Raw genomic sequence first — 27,744 nt, forward strand, 5'->3', positions numbered from 1 at the left:
CACATTTACAAAAGTGGGTCACGCTTAAACAAATAGGTAACACTTGAAAAAGTGGGACATACTTAGAAAAAGGCGTCGCATTTGGAAAAATGGGTCAAACTTACAAAAGTGGGACACACTTGAATAAAAGGGTCAACCTTGAGAAAATGGGCCATACTTGGAAAAATAAGGTCACATTTGGACAAACAGGCAACACTTGGAAAAATGGGCCATACTTGGAAAAGTGGGTCACATTTGGGAAAATGGCTCAGATTTGGACATATAGGTAACACTTGGAAAAATGGGTCATACTTGCAAAACTGGGTCACATTTGGAAAAATGGGTCACCCTTAGAAGAGTGGGTCACTCGTAGAAAAATGGGTTTCACTTGAATAAAAGGCTCAACCTTGGAAAAATGGGTCACACTTGGAAAATAAGTCACACTTGGAAAAATAGGTCACACTTGAAAAAATGGAGCATGCTTGAAGAAAAGGGTTCAAACTTGCAAAACTAGGTCACACTTGGAAAAAAATGGGTACCACTTGGAAAAATTGGTCACATTTGGAAAAAGGATCACACTTAAAAATAGATAACACTTGGAAAAATGGGTCACACTTTGAAAAGTGGGTCACACTTAAGAAACTGGGTCACACTTGGAAAAATTGGTCACAGTTAGAAAAAATGGTCACACTTGGAAAAATGGGTCACGCTAGGAATTATAGGTCACACTTACAAATATTGGTCACACTTAGAAAAGTGGGTCACACTTGGACAAAATGATCACACTTTGAAAAACGTCACACGTGGAGAAATGGGTCACACTTGGAAGAAAGGGTGACACTTGAAACAATGGGTAACACTTCAAAATATTTGACATTTGAAAAAATAACTATAATTTGGAAAAATATGTCACACTTAGAAAAATGGGTAATACTCAAAACAAAAGGTGACACTTAGAGAAATGGGTCTTATTTGAAAAGATGGGTCACACTAAGAAAAGTGACTCACTCTAAGAAAAATGGGTCACACTTAAATAAAAGAGTCCCCCTTGGAAAAAGGGCTCACACTTTGAAAAATAGGTCACTCTTGGACAAAAAGGGGTCACACTTGCAAAGAAAGGTTAAACTTCGAAAAATGACTCACACTTGAAAAGAGAGTCACACTTGTAAAAATGGGTTAGAACTGATAAAAGTGAGACACTTGGAAAAAAGCTTCACTCTTCGAAAAATGGGTCACACTTGAAAAAATGGGACACGCTTACAAAAAAGGGTTACACTTGAAAACGTGGGTCGCGCTTGGAAAAATGGGTAACACTTAAAAAAAGTCACACTTGTAAAAATGGGTCACCCTTGTAAAAATGAGCCACAGTTGGAAAAATGAGTCACATTTGGAAAAAAGGGTCACACTTTGAAAAATGAGTCAAACTTGCAAAAATGGGTAGCTCCTGGAAAAATGGGTCACACATATAAAATTAGATCACCCTTAAAAAAGAGGGTCCCACCTATAAAAATTGGTCAAATCTGGAAAAATGCGTCACACTTGAAAAAATGCGTCACACTTGTAAAAATGGGTCACCCTTGGAAAAGCAGGTCAAACTTTTAAAAATGGTTCAAACTTGGAAAAATGGATCACACTTTCAAAAACGGCTTAACTTAGAAAAATGGGTCACACTTACAAAAATGGGTCACACTTGGAAAACTTAAGCACACTTGGAGAAATAGGTCACAAATGGAAAAATGGGTCACACTTGTAAAAATGGGTCATTCTTGGAAAAAAGGGTCACCATTGTGAAAATGGGTCAAACTTGGAAAAATGGGTCACGCTTGAAAAATGCGTCACGTTTGGAAAAATGGGTCAACCTTTAAAAAAATGGGTCATACTTTGAAAAATGGGTCACGCTTGAAAAAATGGGTCACACTTGGAAAAATGGGTCAACCTTGGAAAAATGGGTCATACTTGGAATAAAGAGTCACACTTGGAAAAATGATCACTCTTGGATAAATGGATTACACTTTGAAAAAAGGGTCACATTTGTAAAAATGGGTCACACTTGATAAAATGACTCAAACTTGGGAAAAAGAGGATACTACTTGGAAAAAGGGCCAAACTTTGAAAAAAGGGGGACTTGCTTGATAAAATGGGTCACATTTGGAAAAATGGGTCACAATTAGAAAATTGAGTCAGTTTTAGAAAAATGGGTCACAACTGAAAAAACGTTTCACACTAAGAAAAGGGTTGTACTTCGAAAGCGTCACACTTTAGAAAATGGGTCACATTTGGAGAAATGGGTCGCACTTAGTAAAGAGGGTCACATTTGGAGTAGTTTGTCAGACTTGGAAAAACGGGTCAAACTTAAAAAAAGAGAGTGACGTTTGGAAAAAGGTCACACTTGGACCAATGGGTCACACTTGAAATAAAGTGTCACACTTGGAAAAATGGGCAACACTTGGCAAAAGGGTCACACTTATAAAAAGGTTTTAACGTCAAAAAATGGGTCACACTTGGAAAAATCGGTCAAACTAGGAAAAAAGAGTCACACTGGTTAAAATTTGTCAAACTTACTTAATTTAACACACTTGAAACAAAGGGTCACACTTTAGAAAATGGCTCAGTCTTGGAAAAAAGTTCAGACGTTAAAAAGTGGGACATTCTTGGAAAAACGAGTCACACTTGGAAAAAAAGGGTAACGCCAGTAAAAATGAGTCACCTTATAAAAATTGGAACACCGTTAGACAAAATCGTCACACTTGGAAAAATGGGCCATACTTGGAAAAAAGTCACACTTATAATAAGACTTTAACTTCAAAAAATGGATCACACTTGTAACAATGGGTCACACTTGTAAAACTGGGTCAAACTTGTGAAAAAGCTCAAACTAGGAATAAACAGGGACAAATTTGGAAATAAGGGTTAAACTTCGAGAAATGGGAAACACTTGGAAAAATAGCTCACACTTGTAACAATGGGTAAAACTTGGAAAAAAGGACAAATTTGGAAAAATGGGTCACACTTGTAAAAATGATCACCGTACGGAAAAAGGGTCACACTAGTAAAAATGGGTTAAATTTGGAAAAATGGGTCACAATTCCAAAAATGGGTCACACTTGGAAAAATGGGTTACGGTTGGAAAAATGAGTCACACTTAAAAAAAATGGGTCATCGTTGTGAAAATGGGTCACATTTGGAAAAATGGGTCACACTTGGAAAAATGGGTCACAATTGGGAAAATCGGTCAAACATGGAAAAATTGTTAACCCTTGGAAAAATGCGTCACCATTGTATAAAACGGTCATAGTTGAAAAAATGGATCACACTTCCAAAGATGGGTCACATTTTGAAAAATGTGTCACACTTGGAAAAATGGAACATGCTTGGAAAAAAGAGTCACACTTACAAAAGTGGGTCACACGTTAAAAAGATGGGTCACGCTTAAGAAAAGGTTACACTTAGAAAAATTGGTCACCCTGGGAAAAAATGGGTTACATTTGGAAAAATGGGTTACACTTGAGATAGCCGTCTATAGCATTTCTAACAACCTTGAATTTTCGTTAAAAGAAAAACAAAAAATACACCTCGCGTGACTTGTTTTGATCGCAATCGATCAGTTCTCGGTGTTAAGGTTCCTACATGTTTTTCTTTTCACGTCGAATATTTTTTTAAAGTTATCTAGCGTAGAACTAATTTAAAAGCAATGTTAGTATTTTCTATTTTCGTTGTCTCTCTTGTTGTTTGTCATGTATTATTTTGTTACTAAAGGAATCTGATAATAACTGATCCGCCTAGATTAGCCTAATGATACCAGCGGATCAGTTTATATTTGTATTAACTTTTAAATTCAATTAAAATTAGATATGTCAGTACGAAACGCCATCTCTCATGTTTGTTATATCTCTCATTGTATATTTAGCCTTTACACTAATGTACCACACTACCATATTCTTGCTGCCCGTCATTGGACCTGGGTTAAATTATCATATTTTGTAGCAACACTCCGATAAATTTAAGATACAGAACCCCTGTCTGCAAAAAAAAACCGTCTTCCTGAAATGTAGATGTTTTCAATATGGTTCCACATTTCTTATAATAATGAACTTTTCGCGCTATTAAAAGCCTTTTAGCTCTATTGAAGCATCGTAGGTTTGAGTGACTATTTGGTTATGCTTAAGAGATGAATGTATGGGAATATATAATTATATCACTACGCGGTGGTGGCTCGAGGTCGTAAATAGAGCTTCGTTCTTAGATCCCCGATGTACTTTTTGGATTGCTTGCAGCTCCTGCTCTAAATATTTTCAACCCTTTCTTGAGGCAAGGATAATTTACTTTGCTTGAAAGGGATCACAGGTACCTTAGGAATTAGGCCTAAATGAGGAAGTAACTCTTTTACCCTGCAGCCTCGTTTGCCTATGTGAATAGTATCAAACTGGGCTCCTTAAACAAGTGAAAAAGCGAGGAGTCTTCGGCGCTGGTCAGGTGACAGACAAATACTCAATGGAATGTACCGTTTAAGACGAGTGTCTAATTAGCAAAAATTAGCCCATTTTTGCGAGAACTGAATGAAATGTTCGAGTTTAGGTACTATCGAGACACGCTTAAAATCACAAGAAAGTGAAGGATGAAGTCTTTTCGATGCGGGCGGAATGGCCAGGCCTGTAACTCTTCTCAACTCATCAAGTTAAGACAAAGAAAATCACGACCGTGAAGGAGGTTTGGATACCCGGTCTTAATTAACATAGATTATGACGATTTTACTTCTCCGATTACTCCTTAGTTTTTGCTTCGATTGAGAAGATATATCAAACACTCGAGACAGTGTTTCATCAGCTATCAAACACCTCAAATTTCGTCAAAAAATTTCCGCTGGGCGTCGTATTTTCAAGCCTCTTCTCAGTGTTTGGATATCCCGATGAAACACTGTCTCTCGTGTTTGATATATTACTTCAAAAAGCTGGGTAAGCCCTTGAAAGAACTTCAGCAAAAACACAGGCAGTCATGCAGTGCTCGATGATAATGTGCTGTTCAGTGGAGGTAGAGGTAACTAGTAATTCTAAATTTAGTTCTTTGTATCGGCGTGAAAAAGGATGATTTTGATTTCTTTACCGAGCCATCAGAACTTTTTAGCATATCAGTGGAAACAGCAAAGGAACACGCGAGGTTCGCGTCCAGCCACGTTACTTATCTCTAGTTTGTTCATTTGTGAATTTCACCTTCATTATAACCAACTCTCAGTTACTACACTCGATGTGATTGGTCAATTTTAGCGGTACGTATTTCTATAGCTACTGGAAGGCCCGCTAAAATTTAAAGCCCTTTTTGCCAAAATGTTTCGTGATTTATCGCCAGGTGTTCTTAACGTTTATAACAAGTAAACTTCCTTTTACTTTTAATTGTGTATTAAGACGTGTTAACGACTTAACGATTTCAAAATGACTCGTTTTGCTTTTCAGGGCGCTTATATACCATATTCTTCGTTATGGAGGACTTCATGGCGTTCACCGGTAGTTTAATCAAAGGAAATCATATCAGTGACAATGTTTGAATATCTGATCTTAACATTTTTACGATTTCTAATTTACCCTTTTCTCCTTAGTCTTTTTCCGATTGATTATCAAATTTCCACTACCACGAATTTTCACCCTTAATGCTGTGCCATGATAGCAGTTTTGCCGCTGGTGCTGTCGTAATAAAAACTGAAATTCAGTTTTTGTGTGAAGCCAAGAACCATCTACCCCACCCAATCTAATGATGGGAGTTAAGACAATATGGGAGCTATGTCTGTTCCAAGTAGGACCCTGTCTCACTTTGGGGGTTGCAAATGGGGATATTTGGTTTTTTTGACAGAAAGAGACTGGAGCCGAAAGAGTTGCTATAGCAACAGCACTTAGGGTGTCATTTTGTTTCTTTTGTGATGCACATTTATGGTGCACATTTCTTGCATAAAAACGTTTTCCGCTACTTACGTTTTGTGTAGTTTGAGATTTCTCAAGTTCAAAACTGAAGGACATACAATATGAACAGAAAACCTCACCGAAAAGTTACAAAACTGAAATCAAAATTCTTGCTTATCCCGGGATAGCTAATCGGGCTTTGAACCGACTCAACAGAATGGAGATACAACAAAGGGTCATAAAAAGACAACGTCATTTATACAAACATCTTTATTAAAAATATATTAATCTAGGAAAATTTAAAAGTCATCAGCAAAACTGCTTGACAATAGATACTCTTGGTTACAGGTAAAGCACCATTTACAAATTATATACAATATTTACAATAAATAATTTGGAGACATTTTAAAGCCATGTTAATGTTTCTACCTGCAGAGAGCTGATAAACGAAAATGATATTAACCAATGAATCCGCAAGCCCACGAAGTGCTTTTTACCATGAACAGATTCACCAACAGTGAATATAAATTCAATTGGAATGATTAACTTCCAAAAGAGAATGAGTAATTCAGTGAAAAAAGAAAACGGTCAACGCAACCACAAAACGCAAACCTGAACAACAACAAAAAAACTCAACACGATCAAACACCAACATAACGCCAGAACTTGTACAAAAATATAGGACTAAAAAACACAAAATAGCTCAAAAAAAGCAGAGAACATTTGCAGGCTTCAAACTGGAGATCGTTCAAAATTGACTAATCGACTTTCAGAAGATTTCCCAAGGTTAACTACAGTGTACAACGAGTTCCTGTTTATCCGCTGACTCAGGACGATACGACAGAAATTATTCCCTTTCTTCTCCTACCAAAACGTCGGAGAACGTTACTTTGCTTCATTATAATATTGTTGAAGCTCATTCAACTTTTCGTTGCTCCGCTAGAGTGGTGCTTTCGACATCGTCGACTTTCTTCTCTGTTCCTCGCGAATTAAACGCGCAACATCCTCGCAGGTTACGCGTTGGAGTTTCCGCGAGTTCAACTCGCACGGCCACGTACAATTCTTTGAAACGTCTTTTCTGTATTGACGATAAAGTGAAATAACGTCAGTTATAGCTCACGCAATTTCCGCGTGATCCATTGTAGCGAGCGAGACACCGACGTGACAGAAGTCACGCAGATATAGATTCCCCTTCTGCGCACTTGTGTTACAACACGACTGACGGCGCGTCAGTCACTGGCGAAGGCGGAGGAGGGTAAGGGTGGGGATGGAAGCTCCTCTCAGTCATTACAGGAGATGGGGGCGGCCCCTCTTGATCTGAAAAATGCGTCGCCTCCGAAAGATAGTTCGTATTTGGCGTCGGAGGCGGCGCGAACAAATCCGAATCGTACGCCGCCTCCGTGCAGGTGGAAGGCTCGTACCGCTGGTACCGGCAACGGTGTAGTCTACGACAGCGATGCCGACTCCCTATGGACTCGACGTCGGTTGAAGCAGGCGTTGGAGGCGGAGGCATTCTGGGCCGGTGGTATCGGTGTGATGTACACGATGACGGCGACAACAGGGACTCGCAATATGGACGAGACCGCGAAGTATACTGAGATCGTTCCGTCACAGGCGACGGCGGTGGATTCAAAGGTTCATGAAGGTATGCCGTGACTACAGTAGACGCAGTCGAGGAGCATGACGCTCCAGTTAAATTGTTCCGGTCGTAAGCAGTTTGCGACGCACTCGAACGGTTGCTTAAGCTCGGAGCCGTGCCGTTTGATTTTGACCGCTTATTAGACGAGCCAGCCGATCCGGGACCTTTCCGCAACGGCGCCGTCACGAACATGTCACGGCGGGAAGATGCTGAGGAAGACGAAGACGCGCACGAGGGAGGCCTGGGACGAAGCACTGGAGTCACAACTAATCCTATGTCATGAGTCACGTTACAGTCAGGGCCGTGCTTGAGCCTGCGGCATATCAGTACAGCGATGGTAAGAAAGATGACGCAAACAATGATTGACGCCACAATAACGCCCACCATTTTACCGCTGAGATTTGAAGGATGGAAGACACCAGTAGATCCAGGGTCTGTTGAATTGCCTAAAAATTAACAATGAAAACACACACATCAGTACCAATACTAATAATTAAGGTAAGGGTAAAGTCTGCAAATGAGCAAGGCCGGAGCTTATCCCGGTTTCTGTAGTAAAAAGTAACTATGAGTATTTCTACTCTCCCCTGGATGGGATTCAAGTCTATCACAGGGTTACCCCCAGTACTTAAACTCTTCGGTACCCATTTATACACCTGGATGGAGAGAGGCACTGTGAGAGTTAAGTGTCTTGCCCAAGAACACAAAATAATGTCCACGGCCACGACACAAACCCGGACCCCTCGATCTCGAGTCGAGCGCACTAACCATGAGGCCTCCGCGCCTCCCAACCAATAGGAGTGCATCAGTAAAATATTCTGCTGCTCTACCTTCAGGGAGATCACAGTCCATTTCATCCAAGTCGCCAGGGCAGTCTCCGCCACCATCGCACTTCCAATCCAAAGGAATACACTTGATAACGATGTGATTCACAACACATTCAAACTGGTTCTTGAGACATTTCAATGCTGTGATGAAAAGGAAAAAATTATGTTAAACATCATCGACACAGTCACTAGAACTAAAGTAATGAGGACCAACGAGTGGCATTAAATCAACAAAAACATGGTCAAGGATATCTTAGTAGAACAAAGACTGTCGCAGGTACATGAGGCAGCCGATTTTACAGTTTTGAAAGAAAAAGCCAAGTGTGAAAATGAAAGGAGGTTTACGTCGACTTAAGGTTGACTAGCCAGTTTGCCAACAGAACAGTCTACTTAACAAAAGCACGAAGGTTTGTATCAAACCAAAGTCAACTCTATTCCCTCTTCTGCCCAAAGACCTCTTTATCACCATTCAATATTCATTATTACATTTGCTTTGGTAACGCCTTTTTTCCTGGCTTTTCGGCCTGTAAATAGGCCTCTAACAATAACGAAAATAATCTTCATTTAGGTTCGGCAGTGTTTATGGCACAAAGGCTAGTGGAGCCGAGAAAACAACTGAAACAGAACATTGATTAGAATCCCAACCGGCCAAAGGCAAACCAGTTGGCTATTGCCAAGCGTGGCCGAGGTTTTGAACTCAGGGCTGCCGTGAACAGATCCAGGTAGTGATCAGAGCGGGATTCGAACCCGGGACCACTGGACTGCGAGTCACACGCGCTGACCACTCGGCCACGCTGCCTCCAAACTCTTGCGTAATTTTCCGAAAACAGCCGGCAGCCCAACACTTACGGCAGTTCTCATCGTCCTCGTCTGATTCATCATCGCAATCTGCTTCATTGTCGCAAAGTTTCTTCACGCTAATACACTTGCCTCCGCTACAGCGGTATTCTCCATCTTTGCAGGGTGCTGAACGTTAAAAACAACAACAAATCAAAGTTAGTTTTGGGGGGTTTCTTACGAAGATTGAAATAACAAATACAACAGCAGTACATCTTAATAATAATGACAATAATAATATTTGAAGTTTAAAAAGCACAAATACCATTTAAATAATCAAATAGGCTTCACAAAATATCGTTCACTAAAACAACTAACGTGAGACTGAAATACACTGCAAAAGGACGTCTCAAAGAACACTTCAAAAGCAGGTTACTTTTCTGATCTGCGCCTGCATAAAACGCAATAGCAAGACAACTTACTACAATTCTTTTCATCACTGCCATCAATGCAGTCTTCCCTGTCATCACAAAGCCAATTTTCATTCACGCAACCTCCACTGGAGCAAGCAAACTCGTATGGTTCGCATGTCTTGGGAGCTAATAAAAAAAAAAAACACGAAAAACTTATTGCAAACTCGTTATAATAAACAAGAGTGGAAAGAGACGGCAAACCTGCAGACCTGCACTCTGGTTAGCCTGGAGAAAGCACTCTGGTTAGCCTGCATAACGCTCAGGCTAACCTGCTTACGGTTAGTTCTCAATGAATCATAATGGGTTCGCTTGTTTCAGTGATTTCGTTTCATCTCGCTCGTTCAACCGTTTCGGTTGTTTTAGCGGTTTAGTTTCGCTTGTTTCGGTGGCTTGACTTGTTCTTGCCCATCTGCCACTGTTGACTGAGAATTTTATTTCTCCTGTCTAAAGGAATGGCAGTCTGCCATTGATCGGTCTCTTTCTTTCACTAAGGCAACTTGCACAGGTGTGACATTTGTGATTTTGTTGTGTACTAACCTCCACAAGTGGAATTGTCTCCATTGAGGATATTGTCAACGGGGCATGAGCATTGCGTCTGGCCGTGAGATCCAACCAAACAGATGTGACTGCAACGGTTCCTGGCGCACGGGTGATCAACTGAAAAATCAACACCAGACAATGTTACCACCCATTCCAATCTACAAAAATGTTTATTTAGACTACCAAAAGAGCGATGTCTTAAGTAGGACATCTTGAATTTGTCTTTTCTAACCATCTCAATCTGTGGTCCCATTTGGGCAAAAGAATTAGTTTCCAAAGAAACTCTTTGGCTGTAATGGCGGGCAAGTGACAAAGTGCTATTGCTCAAATCGTCAACTTCATTAACTCGCTAAGGCCGTTAACTTCATTAAGTGATAAATTGCTTAAGGGTGGTTTTCAGTCACAGTCGTAATCAAAAGGGCAGAGTGATGCGACCCAGTGAAAATCAAATCAACAGAGTCGGAAGCAGAATACCGGTTCTCCTTATGTCTCCGTCGCTTATGATCAAGTGAAAACTATAGATTATCGGAGTCGCAAGTAGAAGCCAAAGAATCAACCAATCACAAGGCTCGATTCCAGACATCGTGATTGGTTGGTTCTTCCGCTTCTGCTTCTGACTCGAACAATCTAGTTTTCACTGGATCATAAGTAACGAAGTCGTGAGTGGAATCGCAAAAAAATGGAAACATTCTGGTTCTTGCGACTCCGATTCCGTCGAGCTTATGTCTCCAATTTTCGATTTTCACTAGGTCAAAAGCGTTCTGAAGACTCCGACTGCCACTCTGTCTCGGACTCTAGTGAAAACCAGATTAAAGTGGTTCCTTTGGGGTTTGTTACATGTATATCCTCAGAAAGCCCTGATACATTGCACCATACGGCTAAAAGCTACGGCAACATAATCAACCCTTAGAACTCTTCTACTCTGTTTCTACAAACACAATTCTCCCAACTATTACAACAAGAACTGTATGGAGACAGGTAATGAGAATTCGAAAGTTGACAGTGAGATTAACAAGCAGTATGATATCCCTACCTGTGGACTTCCTAGCGTCAACAACTATCATGTCAGACAAGTCATCAACGGCTGCCTGCACAAGAACCCTAGGGATTTCACCTCCCTTCTTGATTTTCATGACAGTACGAGATTCTCGATCAATCCAGTAAACGTAGTCTCCAAACACAACTATTCCTACAGGATGCAATACATTCATGTCCACCAGAGTGGCGCGATTTGTTCCTACAAGAAAACAAGGACATTGCGCATGATGCCACTTGATAAGAATCATCACTGATAAAAACCCCCTTCCCAGGGTTTCTCATCTACCCGCCCTGCCGGGGGAAGACGAGAGACCCTGGAAACGAGGTTGCACTGATGTCAATGGAGTGCGTGTATTTGGCGATAAAAGTAAAAATAAAAATCATGGGCATGTCGGCAAACTGGGCAGTTTGTGAAGACTGAAACGGTTTATATGCTCTCTTGTGATATGCAACACCGATTTTTAGGTTTTTAAAACGTTTTTCAGTTCAAATCTCAAACATTCCTTATTGGGGATGATTTCAGTATGCGTACTTTACTCAGCCTCATGAATTTCACACCAACTCGGAGAGAAAGCTTTTTCAATGGGAACTGAAAAGACAATTGTCTTTTTCCCCCAAAGAATGGTGCCAAATGTTTCCACTAAAAATACAACAACAAAAATAAGTGCCTGAGTAGAACCGGTAAATTTCAGAGAAACTGTTCCAACGAGTCCTTGCTTTGAAACAGGGAACCAGCAATTTGAAATTTGTGGACTGTAGGAAAAGCCACACTCAGGGATCTGTAATAAGCTTCCGAAGCTTTGGTGACCACAACCTAAAACAAAGTTGTACCCATAGCAACTGAAGCAATGTTACCCCCCTTAAATCTGATTACTGATAAAGGATTTACCTGCCAAATCGCCGTACTCGATCTTCTTCAGTTCTGTATCCGTCCAGAAAAGCTTTCTGCCCTGCTTATCAATTGCCAAGTCACCAGGGGACTTTGCGCTGAACAACATCAGGCTGTCGAGTCCACCCATTGTCACTCGCACGATGCACTTTTTCTCAGGATTGTCATTGGTGAAGTACATTAACCTGAAAAGTTTTGCCAGATCATTTAGAAATTTAGGCAAGGTGAGGTTAACAGAGGAAGTCTGTCAGGATTTCACAAAGGAGCACAGTCACAGTTTGCGCATATTGAAAAGATTAGCCTCAATTTTTCAAGTCCGCTGTTTGTAATCCATGTCAATCTTCTCCATCCTTAACCATCCTTAGTCCTTTATGGTTTATTTTTATCTCTTTGGTGTTTTTCTATGGTAGTAAAAAATCATTTTCAGTTGTCCCTCAATTGAAAGGTAATTTTGTACGTGGCCAAAATAACTCAAAATACCGTGACTGAGCTCCTTTAAGGAAGCTTAGAGTATTCAGCAAAACATTCCAAAAATCGGCTCATCCTAAGAGATTCCAAAACTTTGACCGGCACCAGCCTTGGGGTAAACAAACGGGAGGATCTGATTTATCTATCTCTTTTGTAATCTTTAACTACAAACAATAAAACTACCATTTTGTTCACCTCCATAAGATCATTACATAACTAAACACACAGGCCACAAGAATGCACACTGGAAGTAAGATATTTTGACAAAGTATTGTAAATGTGAGAACTTATTTGTAAATACTTTTCAAAACTAAGATTTTCTAAAATACCCTGAAGTTTAAATGCACCTACACTTATTGTGTATTATTGTGTATTTACAATACATTGAATTTAATAAAATGATGCACATCTAGCAAGAAACAGCAAACTTGTTAATGATGTTACAACAGGTAAAAATCTTTGTTTACCCTTTCTCAGGATGAAGTACAATAGACCGTGGATAAAAATTCTTTTCCCGGAACACAACACCGAGGTTTGTCTTATTCTTCAGACTGTAAACTTTAATGCTATTGGATGCAGTGTCCGTCCAAAAGAGCTGCTGTCCATAAGGATCGATGGCAAGATCATACGGCACTGCACCTGCATCCAGTTTAATTATCTTAGAATTGGTGCCATTTTGAAAAGCACATCTAATGGTCTTGGTGGTACCATCAATCCAGAAGACAAGATGGCTGTTAATGTCATAATCGATCGCCTGAACATCTGATAGACCACGAATGGGTAAAACCACATCAAGATTGTCCGATGAGTTGAAGAGGATTCGGCGAATGTCTGTTTTGGTGCTGTACAGCATAAAAAGGCGAGGAGCTGCAAACAAAAACACTCGTTTAAGGGTTAAAGCTTAAGTCAAGACAAAAAAAGCAGCTGGTTGAGCTGCAGTAAGTGGCAAATTCCTGGCACTGCTGTACTCAGAATACAAAATGTAACAATTTGACCTACATTGTAGAGGTTAATACACCAACGCGATGTAAAAAAAGTTTGGCAAAGTGTGTCCTTGTGAAGCAGGAAAAAAGTTCCCAACATTTTAGTAAATAGGCAAAGGACTCCTGAAAAGCAAAAAAAGAACTCCCAACTCTTTGGAACTGGGGGTCCGAAGGACCCTTAACTATTACAACTAGTGGGAACTCTGGACAAACTCACCTTTGCAGCTTTTATTGTCAATTGGTGATAATGTGTAATGCGTTGGACAGGAACACTCTATTCTGTTTCCAGGTTTAGCAAGACAAAGGTGGCTGCAGCCGCCATTATTGAAAGCACAGAGATTCCAACCTGATAGAGTTATGACAAATAGTTGATTCTCCACTTTAACTGAAAATTTCCTTCATTAGACTATTTTGCGAGGTCAAGCCCTATCTTTGACACAACTTTATACACTCACACAGCCTGCCCTAAACCAGACATTCCCATGCCAGAAGCAAAGTTTGATGACATTAATGTGACCCTACAAACAGCAACCTGCATGTTGTACAAGATTGCTCTTACTTGATACATTATAAGTCATTGGATCAAACTTAAATGTAGTAAGACCACTCAAATCCAAGCTATTGAGTGTTACTTTGATGAATACTGTTTACTATGCTGTAGAGACGGTTATCACTTAAAAAAACTTGTGTTCGGGAGAGTGTGACTCTTTCATGACTTACATGTAGCATTTTCCTATGTTGAAACTTTTCTAGAAATGAGTGACAAGTCGTCAAATATCAAACATTTTTAAAACTCGAGATCGTGAGGTTTTGGCGGCTGTAAGTTCATTTTCTACGTGGGTTTAAAATGTAGTTATATAAATCAAAAGTTGATTAATTCTGCGGTTCTGTTGCAACTTACTCAAGTTAACGCTAAGTTTTGACCACTCTCCTAAGGCAAACCATTAGTTAATAATAAAAATACATGTACACTACAAAATTGCTGAATGTACAAACCTTCTTGTCTACTGCTGTGAAAAACCAGAATATCCATAATGAAGTCTATGTTGCCCTTAATTTGCGTCCTGTCCATTCCATTGGATTTGTTTGCACGGTAGATTGAGCTCAACCTCCAGTCTGCCCAATATATGAAATCTTTGTACTGGGTCAAGGCAAAAGGCTTTGGTAGTTCAGTTGCAATGGTTCGGCGGTTTGTCCCATTTAAATATGCACATTCAATCACCTTGTTTTCAGCATCCACCCAGAATATAAGTCCCAATGAAAAGTCGATTGTCAAGCCGGTTGGACGTGTGACATTAATGACAACTGTACGCCTGTTTGAACCATCTAAGTCTGCTCTCTCTATTTTTGGTTCCTCTCCGCCATTCGCCCAGTACATATGCCTGTGGTTTAGATCAGAGCAACAATGGGCAAGTCAGCTACTACCATAGAAGGTGCAAGATATGCCAGGAAATTGTTGTAAGTGGCAATCTGAAGGTTTAGAAATTTGCTATGGGGAAAGGTTGCTCTTATAGCAACCTTAGCAATCCACAGATTTACACAAATTTTTTCCATCATTCAAGCTGCTGTAAAATCATACTTACACATCAATTGTCTTAAAATCAACAAAATCTACTTTCATCACACTCTTTTCATTTCTAGCATTCACTTCATTCAACATCAATTTTTGATCATTAACAAGGTCACAGGGTTCTACAAAAGGCCTTTGTCACTATCTCTGCAGGGGTTCCATTCTCATTTCCAGCAGGGGGGCAACTGGTTTCCACAGACAAGTAAAACTATTTGAACTGAACTTCTTCATAAGAAAACTTTTCTACAAGAGGATGGTCAAAGCAGGGGGGGGGGGGGGGGGGGGCAAAATCGTCCTCGCAGCCAGCCAATTTGCCTGGTGCCCAGCCCTTAATGAAAACCGTTCCTGTTTCACACTTACCCTGACACTGGATCAAGAGTCAGTTCCCGCGGCTCCCACAAGTCTTTCCAAATCAACATCTTCCTGTGCTGCCCATCTAGCCTTGCCACCTCTATTCTCTGAAGCTCAGAATCTGTCCAGTAAAGGTTCTTGGCTATCCAATCAACTGCCAAGCCATCAGGAAAGTGTAAGTCCACAACAATCAAGTGCTCTATGCTACTGCCATTCAGGAATGCTCTACTTATCGACTTGAGGGTCACATCTGTCCAATAAATCTGCATATCGTGAACACTGAAGTCAAGAGCGTTTGCTTCTTTGACACCAACCAAGGGAATAACATTGCCGTTATTGGTGTCAAGAGAAATTCTCCGGATGTCATCGGGGTTTGCGAACAACAGGAATGCTTCTGGTACTGCAAGCAGAATGCCAAACAGGTCATTAATTTTACATCTGTAAACCACCGATGTAACTAAGAAAACAGTAAGTTGGCTCATTGACACGTGCAAGCAGCTGGCTTTTCTGGCTTTCGCATCTCCAAAGTGTCCCTAAGTCTTCGTTTTCTGGTGAAATTTCAGCAGGCTGGCCCTCAGCTACTTCCCTGCGAATCACTCAGCACACTTTATTGGAAGAACAGTTGTACCACCTAAATTCACTTTGTTATGAAATAGTGCAAGAATGCTTAGTGTCCAAAATCCGTAAAACCCTTTTTTGGATGAGTATATTTGATCGGCCCTTGATGTTACAGGCGAACTTGCCTGTTGTTGATATAATTCACCCAAAAAGCAACAAGTTTCTTCCGGGTGTGAAGATCAAGGTACCAGGTGACTAAAAATTTCATGACAACCCTACTATGGATAAATTGAAAAGCACTTACGTATGCAACTCCTTTCATCGGCAAGCAGCTCCATCCCGTTTGGACATTCGCATTTAACCCCCGAAGGTCTGAATAAACACAGATGACTACAATTTCCATTGTTATGCTGGCAGTCATTAGAACCTAGAGAAGAAATGTGCCATACAGATACTAAATACATGTTTCCCTATAAATCCTACTCAAAAGAATCACTGGTACCACAAATAATTCATCTATTTCTCACCATATGTGAGGTTAAGATTGACAGCTTTCAATCCCATCAAATCAGGCAAGCTGTCAATGATTGTTTGTCTGTCTTTGCGGGTTCTTTTGTTCACACTCTCTATAGCCCTTTTCTGCCAGTCTGTCCAATATAGACGATCAGCAAGGACAGTAAAACCAAAGATGTGCGGTAACTTGTCACTCAGGACCACTCTGCGACTACTCCCATCCAAATTCATGACCTCAATCTTGTCCAGCTTGGCATCAGCCCAGTAGATCTTGTGGGAAAGATAATCAATGGTAAGACCATTAGGCCACGCCACGGAGTCATTGACCAAAATGGTGCGGTGACTCCCATCCAGTGCTGCTCGTTCAATCTTCGGATGCTTTCCCCAATCAGTCCAGTACATGTACCTGGGAAAGACAAAATTGCAGAATTAATTATGATAGACGTTTCCACTTGCAAAGCCACAGGCATTACACGAGATACACAAGTGGAAGAAGTAACCTCTGTTCCCTGTAACTCCACTTAGAATTTCTGGCTTTTAGTTACCTTCTATTAGCTTGCAAATACCAGTATTGACAGAGGCTCAGTTCTTTATTGACATTATAATTAATTTACAATCTACCTTCATTTTTCTTTCAATCTTCATTTTCGTTCCTCAACTTACACTTTTTCAATTAGACTGGCTGGCAGATAGCTAGTGCTAGAGCGATTTTACATTTAGAAACCCACACAATAGCAAGTAGACAAACATGTTTACAACTGGAAAGTGCACGTAAAACTGAGCTGTCAGAAGAAGTTTCACATCAAACATTTATCAGAGTTAAGAAGCATATACATGTACTGTATGTAATTAATTTTTGATAAGTACTTGCTAACAAGTGCAGTTGGACCCTGCTAGTTCAAACCTGGTTTTTTTTTAAGACCATGTTAAACATTTCAAACTTTAAACCATTTCCCCTGGATTTGCCCTTTTGTATTGGCTATTTTTAGTAGATTTTGTACTGGCTATTTTGAACTCCCGCTATTTCAAACAAATTTCCGTTTCTCCTGAGAGTTTGAAAATAGCTGGGTGCAACTGTGGATAAAAAAGATCCTTCCTTAACTTTTCTTCCAGACATACAAGAAAACAGCAAAGAAAAGTCTTTATTTACCCATGAGTTGGATCTAATGTTATCGCTCGAGGTTCATCAAGATTTTCACTGATGAGAACTTTTCTTGACGAGCCATTCAGCCTGCTGACTTCAATTCTATCAGTGCCTGTGTCTGTCCAATACAAGTTCCGTGCAACCCAGTCAACTGCAACACCATCAGGATGTTTAACTTCACTGGAAACTAGGACATCAACGGCTAAACAAGAAAACAACAGCATTTTACAATATCGTTGGTAATAGTGAACACCTAATACCTCTGGTGCTTTAATCCTCCCTGAAACATTATAAGAGTTTGAATGGCCAAAAAAAATAGGGCCTTTAGCTGTATATAAATGTAGGGGTGGCAAATGGTCCTTCAAAAACTCTGGGTCTCGCAAAATTTTAGTTGAATTTCACAGGTCTCGCAGTCTTGTTTTTTTAGCGGTTATGTACGTCTCGCAGTCTCGATTTTTATACGAAGCTCTCTCGGAGTCTTGACTTTTTGCAAGGTTAAGGGTTTCAAAGTTCCGTTTCGTTTGTTTGTTTTAATAAATGAGATCTTCTCGTCACCTGATACTGAATTTCAATAACGCAACTTTCAATTATCCGAGAAAAAGTTAATCCTAACTTCTGGGCACCAAATTGTCTGAATTCCACAAAACACTACAAAACTTACCGCAACGTCATTTTGGCGCCAAAAAAACAGTTATTTTGTTCCTTTGCGTCTCGCAAAGTCCCGCATTTACCATTCACAACCCCTTCAATGTAAAACATCACAAACAATGATCTCAAGAAGCCATCGTAAAGCCCTCACTCCAGGAAATTAAAGTGATAAAACAATATAATGAATCACCAAACAGATTTATCAGTACTGTCACAACAAGCTTACTTTGTCCATTCATTCTACATCTCTTGATTTCAAGTTTCTCATCATCGCTCCAATAAAGAAATTTATCGACTGGATCAAAATCGATGGCAACTGCATGCCTAATACCAGAAACTGGTACAACCACATCAGTAAGATCAGGTGTGTCAAGTGATATGCGACGCAGGTCCTCCTTCCTTGCTAATAATAAGAAATGGATAGGACCTGTGAAGAAAACAGTTTCCCATTAGTGAACTAAATGCACAAACTTGTCAGCAACTGATTTCTAGGTTTTACTCTAGAACATCTGAAAGAAAAATCTGCTAGTAAAAGGTTTGCGTTGCAGGAGGAGGGATGTTGATGGCACAGTTGATGGCACAGTTGATAAAGTGCTCACTTACATCACATTCCTACCAATGTGACATAATTTTTTTTTTTCTTAGACCCGGTGCCATAAGTGAGTTGAGTTTGTTTTTGGTCCAGGTACTTGCTCTAAGGGTTTTTACCAAGTTCTTCACTTTTCCTCCATCCACAAAACACACCACTTCAACTTCCAATTCGATCTCAATATAAAAGTTAACACTTAATAATGAGTTCATGGGAGCCATTCCATATTTCATGGGTGAATAATAGTGGTGTAATGATTAATTGAATTCTCAATTAATCAGGATTATGACCGTTCGGTTTGATTCATGATTCTTTGATTCCAGGTTTCAACTTTGGTTCGATTTTTTGCATACCTTTCCCAGGGTGCCCTCAATGAGTTATTATATTGTGAAATCAAAATCCAGAACTCTTTAACATATGCGTTTTTGATTGATGAGCACAGACGTTTGCAGTTTGTGCGCCACTTTGTGTCGTTTGGTAAAAATGTTGCCCTTCTACCACCAGCAATTGTGATTTAGATCTGCTGTGTGGAAATGTTTTGCACAATTGAATTGAAATAATCAAAATTGAAAGGCAATAATCAAAATTGAATCAAATCGCAAGGAATACAAATCGTTACACTCCTAGTGAATAAATGATTATTTTTTACAGCTTACTTTGCTCGCATGTCTTCCCATCAGATAAAAGCTTCACACCAGTCGGGCAAGCACATGAATGACTATGAGCATTCAACAGACATAGATGACTGCATCCTCCATTTGAGGTGGAATTGCACGGGTTTTGCCCTGTCAAGTTAACCATACTTGTATGTCAGTAAAATAATTCTACACAATGGGATTTTATCGAAAACTCTTTGAATTAGTTGAGAATCTGGATCCAAATATGAACACAAAAAAGTACATGTACTTTTACACAGGATCAGATCAGGGGTTTTTTTTTTTTTTTTTTTTTCTTTTTTTCTTTTAGTGATTTTTAAATTAGCTTGATGTAAATACCTTTTTTTAAGCTCCTATAATGTTGTACATTACTTAATTTAAATCGTGGAACACCTGGAAACTAGCGAACAGCTAAGTGTGTACTTTTCCACGTTAAATAAAGTACGTCTATGTCTATGTCTATCAAAGACAAAAGACAAAATATTCCTGAAGTCTCAAAATTGAGGATCAGAAATGAAGGTACAAATAACCAAATAAATAAATAACTATTTATGAGTCAAATGTATTAAGTATTGCTGTGCTAATTTGGGACACTGTTAAGAAATAATCAAATACTGCAAATAAAATCAACTATTAAGAATCCCCACCGGTGGGAGGCTGACAACTTGGCTATTTACACAATGCATTTGAGGAGTTGAACTCGTGACTACCAAGAACAAATCCAGATAGCATTAGGGTAAAAGATTTGAACCAAGGACCTCCAGATTTGGAATCAAGGACCCTAAACCACTCAGCCAAACCACCTCTATTCCCTTAAGCCAGGAAATTCTGCTGGCTACCAGCTCTCACTGAAAATCATGAAGTGATCTTTATTTTCATAAGGAATAAAAATAATGACTTTGCAGAGCAACCAGCTCTGTTCAAATGCCATTTAGCAGTAAATGCCATTTAGCAATAAAGTGACAACAATCAAATAAAAATTAAACTTACCAGGCCTTGGCAGCTGTCTTCTTGGTTCAAACACATGAATATCCATAGGAGAATAAGCATTTGACCAAACCATCTGACAACGTGTACCAGTATTCTTGTTCGTAGAATGAATGCCTCTTGTTTTCCAATCAGTCCAATAAATTTTATTCTCATATAATGTCACGGCAAATGGATGGCCCAGTACACATTGACTGGGCATGGGAGTTCTGAATATTCTCTGACGGTTTGAACCATCGTAATTAGCTTTAGCTATATAAAACAATTTTGCATCTGTCCAGTATATTTTCTCATTACTGTAGTCTATTGTAAGCCCATTGGGCCAATGAATATCATGTCGGATGATTATTCCACGGTTGGAGCCATCCATTTCAGCTCGCTCTATTTTGGGTTGCTCACCCCAGTCTGTCCAAAACATTAACCTAAAAAGAAAATTTTAGCAACCAAAAAAAAAATCATTTTAGAGATCTACTGTATGTTTTCTCGTGCAGGATTACAAATACATGTTACCACACTGCAATTTAATAACATTTACAAGGTCAACTTCAAAATTATATCCCAGTTGTAACAGAAATTAGTAGAATTCTACCAGTATGTTAATGCAAATGCTGCAGTCTGATTGGCTGCGCTACTTGTACACTATCAGCCATTAGAATGCAGTGGCTTGAGGTCATCTTTAAAATAACAACGTTTTCTTGTCTTTGCGAAGTTATGGACAAACATTTAAATACAAATGGATAATTAAATTGCTGGGAAGACTAAACTGAAGGGCATTTACAGTTTTGTGACTTCAAAAAAAAACTAGGTGAACATGCATACACAACAGTAAATTCTGAGCGAAAATTCAGTCCAAGCGATTTTTCTAAAATGTTAAGTTAAACACGACGTACAAAAAAAATTGGAAAAGGATAGCTGCAGAAAATTTAAGAACGAATTTTAAAAAGTAATTGGATTATTTGCTCTTGATTTCTATGAGTTGATAGTTGATTTGGCCTTTGGTCTCATCAAAGTTATTACCTCATAGAAATCTCAAGCTCATAATCTAATTGTCAAAGGTCCATCATAGCTACAGTTCTCTGGTGACTAACATCTGGATCAGCTTGCTTTACAGAATACAGGTTGAAATTCAACCAAGATGAGATTTTACCAGAAAACTCAACACTTCTCAGTCCTGCTAAAGGATAACAACTGATCTAGTTATGGCTTGGGTACATGAAACAATGCCACAGTAGCAGACACCACACACAGGGTTCTCATTAAGTGTCGGCCACCGGCTCAAGAACCGGATACTTCGATTTCTGAGCTGCCTACTTTTCGTGAAAGTAATGAAAATAAATAAAAATGTCTGCCATCAAAGGGGACAACTTCCTTCTAAGCCATTTTTGCATTGCACAATAAAATTAGCCTTCACATTTTCTTGCTGGTTAAGGTCTGTTTTGATTCCTAGCTGGTTCATGTTTACCTCGCCAACAAACTGCCATATTGCTTTGTAGACATGCATCCTCAATCACAAACCAAGCCCAGCATGAATCTCGATTACGTACAGAGTTACCGGTAATTCATTATTTGTACTGCAAATGTTGAAGATGGCCGACTCAGGCCCAACAAAAAGACTGATGCAGCAAAAAACGATGGGATTTGTAAAAAAGAAAAAAGCTGCAGAAGTGCTCGAAGAATCAGTAGTTGAGTCTAACAGTCAGTAGTGGAGTCATCGCTCGATACCAGTGTGGATTGTGTCATGCCAAGCACATCTACAGCATCAATTCCAGTGGAAACACTACCCATTGAAAGCAAAAGCACACGTCCTGCTCTGTCCCTTAAAATTCTTGGCGTTTTGGCCTTTTCCAAAATTTACTATTTTTGAGGAAATATATCCAAAAGAATGCCTGAAATAGTATTTCAGAGCCTCTCGATTTCAAAATTTTCTAGGAGAGCATGCCCCCAGATCCCCCTAGGGGCTTGTGCCTTTGGCACTCAAAATTGGTATCAACCATCTACTTCGTGAAGCAAGCCATCTACTCCCTAAATTAATGAGAACCCTGCGTACATGTAATAGAAATTATAGATCTCTTCTTTTCAGGATTTTTGTGCTTTTTCAAGTCATCTACCTAACAAACTTTTGATTAGTATTTCCAGGTAATCCTGACCAAGATTCTATTTACTTTTTTTATCAAGATTTTGACAAATATGGACCCGAATTACATGAGTTGATCATCCTAAGCATACATCTCGAACATTCCCAATCTTTATAACCACCTGTTTGTTCTTTTTCATTCTTCCATCTTACTGAATGTCACTTCAATAGCCAAAACTCACTGCAATTACATGTATGTAATTCATATTTCATAGTGGGCTTCTTTTAAAATTCTCTTTTCCCTTTGGCATTTATGTTTGCTACCCATTAGATTTGGTGGTAGAAAGGTTCAGGGTCGTCACAAAGATTTAATAAAAGCAATTGGGTTTTACTGTTGCAGTATTCAGAAGAGTAGCCCCGAGTAGCCAGGCAAGATCATGACGCAGATAGTGATTTTCATTCGCAGCCAGCCACAGGTAGTTTTTATAACCCTGGGCTGGGCTGTTCAAAGCCTGATTAAGCTAACCCAGGATTAGCAAGACTTTTCAGCAAGATTTGCTGTTTACAATGTTTGTCCTTCAGTTCTGAGCTTGACTAAGCTCAAACTACACAAAACGTGAACAGTAAAAAACATTTTTATACAAGAAAAATTAATACTTTCGGTTAACTTTTAATCCTGGGTTAGTGTTAACCAGCTTTTGAACAACCTGGCCCGGAGGTTTGCAACAACATAGAAATTGTGACAGATAGGGATTCAAGCCTTAAAAGAAGCACCGGTAGATGCTTCTGGCAGCTTCTGATTTCTCTGAACCAAAGCTGGCTTTATGCACCACTCTGGCTCAAGGAGTTAGGTTACAACAGTAACCAGAGCTAGAAACTTAACACAATCATCTCTGTAGCTTTTGTGGGATGATTCACTTCAGCTTTGGAAACGATGAGCATCTTACAAAGCACTTCTCCCCACAATGTCAATGTAACTGTCGAAGAAGCATAGTTGTGTCCACGAGGAAAACACTAAATACGTGTATTTTGCTAAAAAATCTACTTGCAAACACCGTATGACTCCTAAAAGCTAGATTGTCAAAACATTGGTAACCAGACATAGTCCTTAGACTACACTCTTAAATACCCCATAAAAGAACTAAGTTAAGCATTAGGTACTGAATTAATAACATAGTTGTCAGAGGAGGGTCTTTTCATAAGTTATGACTGTTTATCAGACAAATTTACACTTCATTGTATGACTGAGAATTCAAAACTGACCCCAATTTGCAATACACAAATTCCAGACTTAAAGGGAAAAGACACATCAACTTTAATCCGACGGGTCAAAGAGGGCAGACAAACAAGGCAGAATCTAATATTTCCTCTTTCCTTCCTCCAGTAGAGAAAATCTACCAAATCAGTCAATTTTCCTTTAATGGATTACGAAAAGAAAATGGAAACATCACCCAAAAATAACAAACCCACCAAACATGAGGTGGCCCCAGAAATCTCTTAATAGGATAATGACCTAATCAAGCTCTTGAGCTTTTCCCAAACAAGTATTGTTGTGCACTATCTATTTTCAAGGTCCTTAATTCTCCCATTTACTAGCTGTCAAAACTTGACAGACCTTTTAGGAAAGGTATGCCCGGTCAAATTCAATTGATTAAGCATTTAAATACTATACTCAAACAGGTATTTGATTCTTGCAGAATGCCAACCACAGCCAATGCTCAGGCAAAAGAATAACAGGAACTACAAAGTGCATAAACACAGCAAAAACTGTGTTAAGTGAAAAATATACAACGACCTATCTTCACCAGTGCCAAACAATTTGTAGAGAAAACACCAATATATGACTTACTGTTATCTCAATAAAAATGACAAAAATTATGGTACAGAAAGGCTAATATTTCACATGGTAGATAAATCAGCAACTTAAGATTTTTATCCTTAAGACTCTCAAAAAAAAGAAACAGAAATATTATCTCAAAATTTGGGGGTTACAGACATTGGAAATGAAACCAAAAGCAAGTGGAGTAATTGTTGTTCATCATCAAAGCATAACATTATACATTTTCTCTCCTTGCTACTAATTTACACGAGCAAATTTGCACTCTGTTATTACACAGTGTAAATAAATCCTCTGAAACAATGGATAATTAGTAAAACATTCACTGGGCCTCAATTTTAGAAAAGGTCAAATGAAATGTTCTGCTGACCCATTGTCTTTGGCCATTAACAAAGCCTTCTTCAAAGCTCTTTTTATATGGGACCATAGATTACTCAAGAATAGATATTGCACGTAAAGAGGTGGTTAACAAAAACCCAAGCCATTTACTTGTGCTAAGGATTTTCACAGCAAAACAGCCACTCATTAGCAAGACAGAGAGGGAAAAGGCTTGCTTTGCAGCACAATCAACACTGAATTCCTAATTAGCCAACAGAGAGAGACAGAATTTTAGCTCCCCCTGAACTGTTACTTCTAAAAACAAATAACTGAGATTTTTTTGGTTCCAAAAGAAAACCACCAATAAATTATTTTTTTCTTTTAGACACTTAACTTCAAGTCCTTGGTCACAAAATGACACACTTGGCCCAGTCAGAAGAAAACAACAGGGGGTTATTAAAACAAAGCAAGCTTAAATTCCAGTAAAGATCTGTAAGCTGCCTTCAGAAAATAGTATTGAATTCTAATACTGGATGCCTGCAACAAATTCCTTGTTGCTTATTCATGGCTTAACAGATTTTCAGTACAAAACACACGTTGACGAAGAGAAATCCCAAAGCAGGCTTGCAGAAATATGCTGATAGATTGCTGTTGGCTCACTGCAGCTCAAAGATTATAATGTATTTTTAATTGAGTATAGTTCATTAGTCTTTCCTAGTGGAAATCTCTTAAAAGCACAAAGCTATTTAAATGCTCCCCAAATGATAAGCTTTGCCAAAGCCAAGCAAGGGCATTTCTGTACCGGAAATTGTTGAATATTTTTAGTCAAAGCAGTGCACAAGTAGCATCCACCAAACTCGATTTGTGTAGGCCAACAAAAAAATAAGATTTCAAACTTACCCTTTGAGTGGGTCCACAGCAATAGCCCTTGGAAGACCCAAGTTTTTCCAGAAAAGAACTTTGCGATTAGTTCCATCTAAATTTGCAACTTCGATTCTATTCCTTTCCCAGTCAGAATCTCTACAGTCAGTCCAATATAACTTTTTCGCTATCCAATCTACAGCCAAACCCTCGGGTTTCTTCAAACCCACCGAGATCACATCCTCGACTTTCCTTGTGTCTCCTGTGACACGAATTCGCTTGATTTTCTCCAAGCTAACATCCGTCCAAAACACAAATCCTTCAGCAAAGCAAAAATCCACAGCGATGGCATCTTCGAGTCCATCGACGACTATAGTTTCGTTCGGATTCTTGGAGCTCGTCCGAACAATTCTAATATCCTTACGGTTTGCGTATAAAAGTCTCAAAGAATTACCTGTGAACAAAAAACACACTGAATTAGCAACGACGCTGGGATAAAAGAAGAATAGAATCAAGAATACCAAATGCATTACAACTGACTTCATACAGATGAATCGAAGATAATTGAGTTATTCACTGCGTTTACGGAAGGGAAACGTGGGTGACGGATTTTTTTGCCTAACCTCGCAGCTGAAAAAGATCTAGCAAGTAAAATCTGGATAAATAGTGGCCAAATATGTTTCTAGAAACGGGCGTCGTTGCTTTCTACTAATTCATCTCCAATGTTCTCCGAGGATTTGCTAAATGTTCTGTAAATAAACATGATAATTTAAGCCTACAAGTTCTCTTGCAAGACGCACGTAGGAAAGAAGCAACCTTCTATTGAACGATCACGTACTTTAACTTGCTAAACTACTAAATCTGACTCCTTCCATAAAGCTATGAACGAAAATTCTATTTACTCAGTTCGAGTTTGGCCGTGAATAAGATACTAGGCGAATGTAAACTGCTGCATACCAAACTGGATGGCACTTCGCGTGGCGAACGAAACGGTATTCTTGTTACATAAATCTACAAGTTTAATGCCATCACGCAATGAGAAATTATACTCAAGTTACCCTCAAAGAACCCTTTGGCTGTCGTTTAACAGAATTCTGCATTCCTGAGCAAGTATCCGAAGTGTACAAGAACCGAAAATGTCTTAACACACCACGTGCAAATGAATTTATGAGAGCAAATGTTGTTGTTGTTATTACTTATTCGGTATGCTCCCGTTCGCTGCGTTAAGGCTGTAGAGATCATCAATGCAGTCGACTGAGTTTTTAGACATTCAAGCTCCGTTTTGGTACGAACAAGGCTAGAGATCACCATCTTGAAACAGCTGTACGTTCGCCATTTACAATCTCCACACGCCGTTCAATGACGGATCAATAATGGAACAAAATGGACGACAACTACGGTGTAAATTACAAGTTTTTAAGCACTAAAGATCTCTCAAAAAGAACCCAATTCTATCAGCTGTAAATGCAAGTGTCCTTCTTTGTTCAAAGGAACATTTGGCCTCACATAAAACTCAAGTATTCATTACGGGGAGAGAAATCCAGTACTAAAAGCGCACCAATATCGCTCAACAGTAAAGAACAAGCTCGCATAGATACCCTTTCGAATGCACTTACCTAAACATATTCTGTGGAGTAGGCAAACCAAGCAAATTAATGCTTTGAATTTCATCCTACGCTATCGGTTCGGTAGCTTCACCATTAGAAACAGCGGTTGAATGCTCCAAGAGGCGAATTAAACCACATACAAATATGAATCAACTCTCAAGAACGAACGCAAATCAGACACAAATAGCTATCTACTCGGGTGGTTCAAGAGCCATTGTAGGATGACGAACGCTTCCGACCAATAACGACGCTCCTCTCGACTTAAGGTCACATGAGCCGATCATGCGCTATTGGCCCGTAACTTGACATTCGGACCCGAAACGGGGGGTGTCACAACAGTCGTATCCCACTGGTTATAGGCAAACTGCCAGACAAAATAGCGAAACAACAACAAGGGCTTTGCTATTAAATAAAGCAACATTTCTAACTCAGTGTTTGGAAGTTTGAGCAAAGAGGCCTTTTTTTTATAAGGAGTTTTAAGATACCTGAGCGACAAGCAAAGCAAAAACCTTTTGATGTGCTAATGGCGCTTT

At 39.4% G+C, this 27,744-nt stretch overlaps 1 protein-coding gene across 2 annotated transcripts; it reads right to left on the minus strand.

Annotated features, from left to right (window-relative positions):
• Window positions 1-6,122: 6,122 nt before the first annotated feature.
• LOC110044493 (low-density lipoprotein receptor-related protein 6-like) lies at window positions 6,123-27,408 on the minus strand. Of its 2 annotated transcripts, XM_020750047.2 has the most exons (19): window positions 27,221-27,408; window positions 25,644-26,058; window positions 20,518-20,936; window positions 19,528-19,656; window positions 18,509-18,709; window positions 17,641-17,836; window positions 16,505-16,896; window positions 16,282-16,404; window positions 15,429-15,819; window positions 14,495-14,880; window positions 13,716-13,844; window positions 12,983-13,382; window positions 12,048-12,232; window positions 11,154-11,357; window positions 10,118-10,237; window positions 9,590-9,706; window positions 9,180-9,296; window positions 8,334-8,471; window positions 6,123-7,952 (listed from the first exon to the last, which is right to left on the minus strand). In XM_020750047.2, exons 1-19 carry the CDS (start codon window positions 27,273-27,275, stop codon window positions 7,075-7,077), a joined length of 4,995 nt encoding a protein of 1,664 aa, XP_020605706.2. In that variant the 5' UTR covers window positions 27,276-27,408; the 3' UTR covers window positions 6,123-7,074. The 2 variants fall into 2 exon arrangements, with proteins under 2 accessions (XP_020605706.2, XP_089145866.1); XM_089289740.1 differs by lacking the exon at window positions 27,221-27,408 and having other exon boundaries at window positions 25,644-26,164.
• Between the last annotated feature and the right edge of the window lie 336 nt (window positions 27,409-27,744).

Source organism: Orbicella faveolata, unplaced genomic scaffold, assembly GCF_042242905.1.
Source record: "Orbicella faveolata isolate gen_17 unplaced genomic scaffold, um_ofav_v1 contig_2, whole genome shotgun sequence".
Lineage (NCBI taxonomy): Eukaryota > Metazoa > Cnidaria > Anthozoa > Scleractinia > Merulinidae > Orbicella > Orbicella faveolata.

Excerpts from the sequence above, each read along its gene's own strand:
- LOC110044493 (XM_089289740.1), bottom strand. The coding sequence starts at position 26,149 with ATGAAGTCAGTTGTAATGCATTTGGTATTCTTGATTCTATTCTTCTTT. Across the intron at positions 19,657-20,517 it reads AAGACAGCTGCCAAGGCCTG|GGCAAAACCCGTGCAATTCC; the intron begins GTAAGTTTAATT and ends TTAACTTGACAG. Across the intron at positions 7,953-8,333 it reads GGACTGTGATCTCCCTGAAG|GCAATTCAACAGACCCTGGA; the intron begins GTAGAGCAGCAG and ends GTTAATTTTTAG.